We start from the raw sequence: 7,437 nt of genomic DNA, 5'->3' as shown, positions 1-7,437 counted from the left end.
ATCACAAGTCCTTTGAAATTGTCTTGGATCATTGTCTTGACTTGAGTAGCTAAGTTTTTCATTGTTGATCACCATTACAATATTGTTGTTACTGTGTATAATGATCTTCTGGTTCTGGTAATTTCACTCCATATAAGTGTTCCTGGGTTTTTGTGAAACTGTCTTGCTCATTATTTCTCATAGCACAATAATATTTCAACACAATCATATACCCCAACTTGTCCAGCCATTCGCCAGCTAATTGGCATCCCCTCAATTTACAATTATTTGTCACCACAGAAAGAGCTACCTTAAATATTTTTGTACATATAGGTCCTTTTCCTTTTTCTGTGATCATTTTGAGATATAGACCTAGTAGTATTATTTCTGGATCAAAAGGTATGCTCCTCTCTGTCCTGGAACTGCAAACTGCAACTGGGTAATAGGCAATGGAGTTGTGAAGCGGCACCCAGTCCTGTACCTAGCCCTACATACAGGGGTCCTACGTAAATACTTTTTGACCAGCTTTCTAATCCTTTTACCACCTTGAGAGCTCCTGAAGCTGCTGTTGCTGCCACCTTGAAGGCTCACAGTTGGTATTGCTGTTGCTTGAACTCTGATGTGGTCCCTGCCTAGACGTCACAGACCTATTCTACTGACCTAAGTTGTCTTGGGCTGGGAAAAGTTCTCATCCTGACCTTTGGCTGGTTGTGCTGCTCTAGAATTCTTTCTATAGCATTATTTTAAAGTTGTTCAGAGAGGAATGTTGGAGTTGTCATGCTTCCTTTGCTATGCCATCTTGACTTTGCCCCTAAAAAAGCATTTATTGATCAATTATTATATGTTGAACATTGTACTAAGGGCTGAGGATGTTAATTAAAAAGCAAAGAGAGTTCCTGCCCTCATGGAGCTTCCATTCTTTTTTTTTTCTTTTTTTTTTAATGCAATTTATTTATTTAACATATTTGGTTTTCAGCATTGATTTTCACAACATTTTGAATTACAAATTTTCTCCCCATTTCTACCCTCCCCCCCACTCCAAGATGGCTTATATTCTGGTTGCCCTGTTCCCCAGTCAGCCCTCCCCTCTATCACCCCCCTCCCCTCTCATCCCCTTTTCCCTTCCTTTCTTGTAGGGCAAGATAAATTTCTATGCCCCATTGCCTGTGTATCTTATTTTTTAGTTGCATATGAAAACTTTTTTTGTTTTTGAACATCTGATTTTAAAACTTTGAGTTCCAAATTCCCTTCCCTCTTCCCTTCCCACCCACCCTCCCTAAGAAGTTGAGCAATTCAACCTAGGCCACACATGTATTATTATGTATAACCCTTCCACAATACTCATGTTGTGAAAGGCTAACTACATTTTGCTCCTTCCCAACCCATCCCACTTTATTGAATTTTCTCCCTTGACCCTGTCCCCTTTCCAAAGTGTTTGTTTTGATTACCTCCACCCCCATCTGCCCTCCCCTCCATCATACCCCCCTTTTATTTATTTTTTATCTTCCTCCCTCTTCTTTCTTGTGGGGTAAGATACCCAACTGAGTATGTATGGTATTCCCCCTCAGGCCAAATCTGATGAGAGCAAGGTTCACTCATTCCCCCCTCACCTGCCCTCTCCCCTCCTCCCATAGAACTGCTTCCTCTTGCCACCTTTATGGGAGATAATCCACCCCATTCTATCTCTCCCTATCTCCCTCTCTCAGTATGTTACTCTCTCATCCCTTAATTTCATTTTATTTCTTTTAGCTATCTTCCCTTCATCCTCAACTCACCCTGTGTCTGCTCTCTCTCTTTTACATATATATATATATAAACACACATACATACATATACACATACATACACATACATACATATACACATAGATATATACATACATACACATTCACTTATATGTATACATAAACATATACATATATATACATATATATATATATATGCATATTCCCTTCAACTACCCTAATACTGAGGTCTCATGAATCATACTCATCATCTTTCCATGTAGGAATGTAAACAAAACAGTTCAACTTTAGTAAGTCCCTTGCAATTTCCGTTTCTTGATTACCTTTTCATGCTTCTCTTGATTCTTGTGTTTGAAAGTCAAATTTTCTATTCAGTTTTGGTCTTTTCACTGAGAAAGCTTGAAAGTCCTCTATTTTATTGAAACTCCATATTTTGCCTTGGAACATGATACTCAGTTTTGCTGGGTAGGTGATTCTAGGTTTTAATCCTAGCTCCATTGACCTCCGGAATATCGCATTCCAAGCCCTTCGATCTCTTAATGTAGAAGCTGCCAGATCTTGGGTTATTCTGATTGGGTTTCCACAATACTCAAATTGTTTCTTTCTGGCTGCTTGCAGTATTTCTCCTTGATCTGGGAGCTCTGGAATTTGGCAACAATATTCCTAGGAGATTTCTTTTTGGGATCTATTTGAGGAGGCGATCGATGGATTCTTTCAATTTCTATTTTGCCCTGTGGCTCTAGAATATCAGGGCAGTTCTCCTTGATAATTTCCTGAAAGATGGTATCTAGGCTCTTTTTTTGATCATGGCTTTCAGGTAGTCCAATAATTTTTAAATTATCTCTCCTGGATCTATTTTCCAGGTCAGTGGTTTTTCCAAGGAGATATTTCACATTGTCTTCCATTTTTTCATTCCTCTGGTTCTGTTTTATACTATCCTGATTTCTCATAAAGTCACTAGCTTCCACTTGCTCCAATCTAATTTTTAAAGTAGTATTTTCTTCAGTGGTCTTTTGGACCTCCTTTTCCATTTGGCTAATTCTGCCTTTCAAGGCATTCTTCTCCTCATTGGCTTTTTGGAGCTCTTTTGCCATTTGAGTTAGTCTGTTTTTTAAGGTGTTGTTTTCTTCAGTGTATTTTTCAGTATTTTTTTGGGTCTCCTTTAGCAAGTCATTGACTTGTTTTTCATGGTTTTCTTGCATCCTTCTCATTTCTCTTCCCAATTTTTCCTCTACTTCTCTAACTTGCTTTTCCAAATCCTTTTTGAGTTCTTCTATGGCCTGGGACCAGTTCATGTTTTTCTTGGAGGCTTTTGTTGTAGGCTCTATGACTTTGTTGGCTTTTTTAGGCTGTATGTTTTGGTCTTCTTTGTCAGCAAAGAAAGAATCCAAAGTCTGAGACTGAATCTGGGCACGTTTTCGCTGCCTGGCCATATTCCCAACCCACTAACTTGACCCTTGAGTTTTTCAGTGGGGTACTACTGCTTGTAGACTAACGAGTTCTATGTTCTACGTTTGGGGGGGAGGTGCCAGCTCTGTCAGAGCCGCACTCCTCCTTCCCCAAGAACCCCCAGTCCAGGCTGGGCTTAGATCTTCAGCAGGCTGTTGCACTCCTGCTCTGATCTGCCACTTAATTCCTCCCACCAGGTGGGCCTGGAGCCGGAAGTAACAACAGCTGTAGCTGCCCCACCTCCGCTGCCCCCGGGGCTGGAAGCCGAACCGCGAACTCCTTCCACTCCCGCAGCTTTTCCCACTAACCTTCTCCGCAGTCTTTGGTGTTTGTGGGTCGAGGGGGGTCTGGTAACTGCCGCAGCTCACATATTCAGGGCGCTAGGGCCCCCTCCGCCCGGCTTCTGGTCTGGATCGTCCACGCCGCTCAGGCTGGGCTCTGCTCCACTCCGTTCCCAGCTCCCAGCTCCGTGTGGAATAGACCTCACCCAGAGACCATCCAGGCTGTCCTGGGCTGGAGCCCTGCTTCCCTCTGCTGTTCTGTGGGTTCTGCCGTTCTAGAATTGGTTCAGAGCCATTTTTATAGGTTTTTGGAGGGACTCGGGTACGGAGCTCACTCTAGTCCGTGCTTACCAGCCGCCATCTTGGCTCCGCCCCCCGAGCTTCCATTCTTTTAAAAAATTATCTTTCTTTTTAATATTACCTGCATTTCGCACCATATCCTTCTTACCATCTCTTCTCAGAGATTTAGTCCTCAAAATAAAGAAGAAAAAAAGGATTAAAAAAAACTAAGCAAAATTAACCAATGTATTGAAAAAGTCTGGCATTATGTGCAATGTACTCTACCATTGGTCCCCCATCTCTCCAAAGAATTGAAGGAATGTATCTTCTCATGTCTACCTTTGAGACAAAATTTCGTTATTTTAATTTTGTACCATTCAACTTTCATGATTTTTTTGGAAGTGGTGTTTGTTCTTTCCATTTACATCATAAGTGATTTGGTCTATATTCTTTTTCATTGTTCTGTTAACTTCAATTGAACCCGTTCATGCTTCTCTGTATCATATTTGCTGCCATTGCTACCAAAGACCTCTCTAAGCCTCAGATCCTTCATCATAAAATGAGTTGTCCAGGCATAGTCGTCCCACATCTATAATCCAAGGTGCTAGGGTTTAGGGATTTTAATTTATCACTTTTCTTTATGTGAAAAACCACAAGAAGGGACAGAAGCTGTTCCAGGGACAGAAACGGAACTTTGCCCCATTATGAAGCAAGTGAAGAGCCCAGGTGCTGATTCCAAAAAATGTAATCACTTGAGAGTAAATCAAAGTTTCATTAGTTTCAAAGTTCCATTATTGTCTTTGATAGGCTTGGGAGAAATCTATAAGCAGGCCTTTCCCATACTTGCAGAGGAAAGCTCCAGAGGAAAGTGTGGGATCTAGAGAGAAGAGAAGTGAATGCGTTAACAGTTGCATCTTCATAAAATAAATATATCGGATTCAAATATCAAGAACTTTCTAGGCAGAAGAGACCTTGGAATTTGCCACATCTAATCATCACATTCTGAAGATGAGGAAACCGAAGCAAAGAGAAGCCAGGTAAGTTTCCTTAAGCCAACTAATTAGTGATAAAGATATCTGTAGAACTCAGTTCTCTTGATATCCAGTCCTGTGATTCCATTATACCAGGGTCTTGAAGGTCAAATTAGGAAATGAGAAACCCTTAATCTTAAAGAATAGCAAACATTATTCTTTTTCATTCCTCTGCTTCCTATACTTCTCTTACCACAAGCCCAACTACCTCCAACACCACCTCCAACAAAATCATGAAAGTTGAATGCTACAAAAAATTAAAATAACCAAGGTAAATGTCAATTTCTCTACCTTTTATGTACCCTAAAAGGGTGTTTTCATGACTCACTTGAAACATGGGATAGTTTCTTCTTTTAAATATACTATAGGTATTGCCTACAATCTTTTTTTCTTTTCATTCATGATTATAAATGCCTAAGCTACTTTCCTGTTTACTATTTACCTAACACCTCATTTACTTGGATGTTTTAATATTTGATCTTTTAAATTTTCCACCATAGGAACCCTCAATGTACTCAGGGTCACCTAATAATAATGATATTATTCATAATAATGATAGCTGGTATTTATATAACAGTTTACAAATGTCACTTCATTACGGAAATTTTAGTTGCTTTATCTGCAACTCTTTTCCAGAATTGTCATCATTTCACAGCTCCACAGATTTGTCTCTAATATGCCCTGCCTTCAGAAGCAAAAATTTTGAATACTGGTTGCATCCTTTCTTTAGAGTCAGACTGTAACTCTTCTGAGAGCACTATGACTATATCTTCTTGCACCTTTATATATCCACTGAGTAACACAATGCCTTAATCTTAGATGTTTTAATAAGTGGTTGTTGGATTGAATTCGTGCAATGGATCTTTTCTGAATTCTTATGGATTATTGAATCTCCCTTTTCACATGAGGTTTATTAATAAAATAGTTTTATTAGTAAAATAGAGTTCTTTAAAAGAATACATTTTATATGAGAAATATATCAATTAACAATAGGCTTAATATAAATGTTACAAAAACAACTGTGTTCTTTCTAAGAACAATAAATATAAATATTATAAGAATAAGCAGTATAAATAAATAAATAGAAGCTTGTGAATTATAAAATGTTCAGTTACTGAACACAGATGATGATTCTCTGTATTCAAAGCCTCTTGTAATATAGGAATGGCAGCTTATATTTGTTTTAAAATCATTCAGTTAACACATATGATTTTCAATTGATGTGGAAACAATTTTTTCTAATGACTGCTTAATTTTAGGAAGCAGCTGAACAACTGAAAGTCTATTTTTTTCTTCCTCATTCTCTGAGTTTTCTTGTCAGTTTACTCATGAACAGAAAGACCCTCCTGATCTCTACTCGTAGGATCTCCCAGGCACAGCGGCTGTACTTTTTTCCTTGCAGGTACTGACTTATCCCTCTGAAGTAGCTCTTCAGGGCCAGCCTGAGGCTCTCACTCTCCAAGGAAGGCTCTTCCCACTCCACATTCTGCCCGAGGCATCTTTCTAGTTCTTCCAGCTGCTGATTTAATCCAATGAGCAGTTGCATTAGCTGGATATGATTCCAAGTGGCAGGAGCAGCATTCTGGCTGAAGAGGTTGAAGATTTGCTGGAGCATTTCATGAACAATGACTTTGGCATCCTCCCCCTGGATGTGGCTGCCCTCCATGGCTTCCTTTGGGAAGTTGAAGTTGGTCCTGTCCTTCAGGCATGGCACCAGGGAAAACGTACTTACTTGGTTCAAAAGTGAGAAGTCTTCCTGGAGACCCTGAGTCAGGTCACAGACCAGGGAGCAGAGGGTGCTAGAGCAGAGCAGCACCAGGGCAACTAGCAACGAGGTCCAGGAGGTCATGGTGACACTGAGAATAGTTTGTGGCTGGATGAGTTGAGAGACCAGTGAACCTTTGTCTTAGTGAATCTAATTATCTGGCTTCTAGATCACTTTCTCTTAAATAGTACTGAGTGTCATTTTCATTACTTAGTATGGCATTTCCCTTCACTTTCCACTTTCTTTTGCTTACTTTCCTTATTGGTCTTAGATGATGTCATTACAACCTTTGAAATATTTGTAGAACTGCCATCATATTTACCCTTCAAGAGAGTTTACAGATGAAGCTCTTTGTGGTGAGCCATCCTATTTTACTTGTTTTGTCTCACTCCCTTGAGGGCACATATAGTTATTTGTTCAGTGTAATTAATTTTTTCCCTGACATATTTCTTGTTTCTGTCCTCTCCCTACTACCTCCATTACCACCATCTGCATTTAGGCCTTCATCAATGCTTGTCTTTCCTTGGTTTCAATGATATTGCTTTCTTCTCGTCATTTTCTGGCCTCCCAAGTGGGAGTTCTCCAGCTACTCAGACTACAAACCATAGTCTGCTGTACTTAACCCTTTCATTCCCAGAAATCCTACCCTGTGACTTAGCTGTCTTGATTAATGGTTGCCTCATGTCATCCACTAGATCTAAGCCTTCCTCCAGTCATACTTGACTTACTGTCCTGCTATCTCCTCATTATCAATGTAGGCAATCTCTCTGGCCTGCCTTCCCCTTTCCAAATCTGACAGCATAATCAGGTTACTGTTGTCCTTTTTCTTGGAAAGGGTATACAAAACTATTCCCTGATGGTTTCCCTGAGGATACTTTCATAGAAAAATAGTCCTCCCTGTCCACCAC

The 7,437-nt window shown here is 39.9% G+C and overlaps 1 protein-coding gene across 1 annotated transcript; it reads right to left on the bottom strand.

Annotated features, from left to right (window-relative positions):
- Nucleotides 1-6,061: 6,061 nt before the first annotated feature.
- LOC118831614 (interferon alpha-16-like) lies at nucleotides 6,062-6,613 on the bottom strand. Its single transcript, XM_036739002.1, has one exon. It carries the CDS (start codon nucleotides 6,611-6,613, stop codon nucleotides 6,062-6,064), a length of 552 nt encoding a protein of 183 aa, XP_036594897.1.
- Between the last annotated feature and the right edge of the window lie 824 nt (nucleotides 6,614-7,437).

The sequence above is a fragment of the Trichosurus vulpecula genome, chromosome 9 (genome assembly GCF_011100635.1).
Source record: "Trichosurus vulpecula isolate mTriVul1 chromosome 9, mTriVul1.pri, whole genome shotgun sequence".
Classification (NCBI taxonomy): Eukaryota; Metazoa; Chordata; class Mammalia; order Diprotodontia; family Phalangeridae; genus Trichosurus; species Trichosurus vulpecula.
The sequence above is the reverse complement of the archived record's forward strand: the minus strand, read 5'-3'. Positions and strand labels throughout refer to the sequence as shown.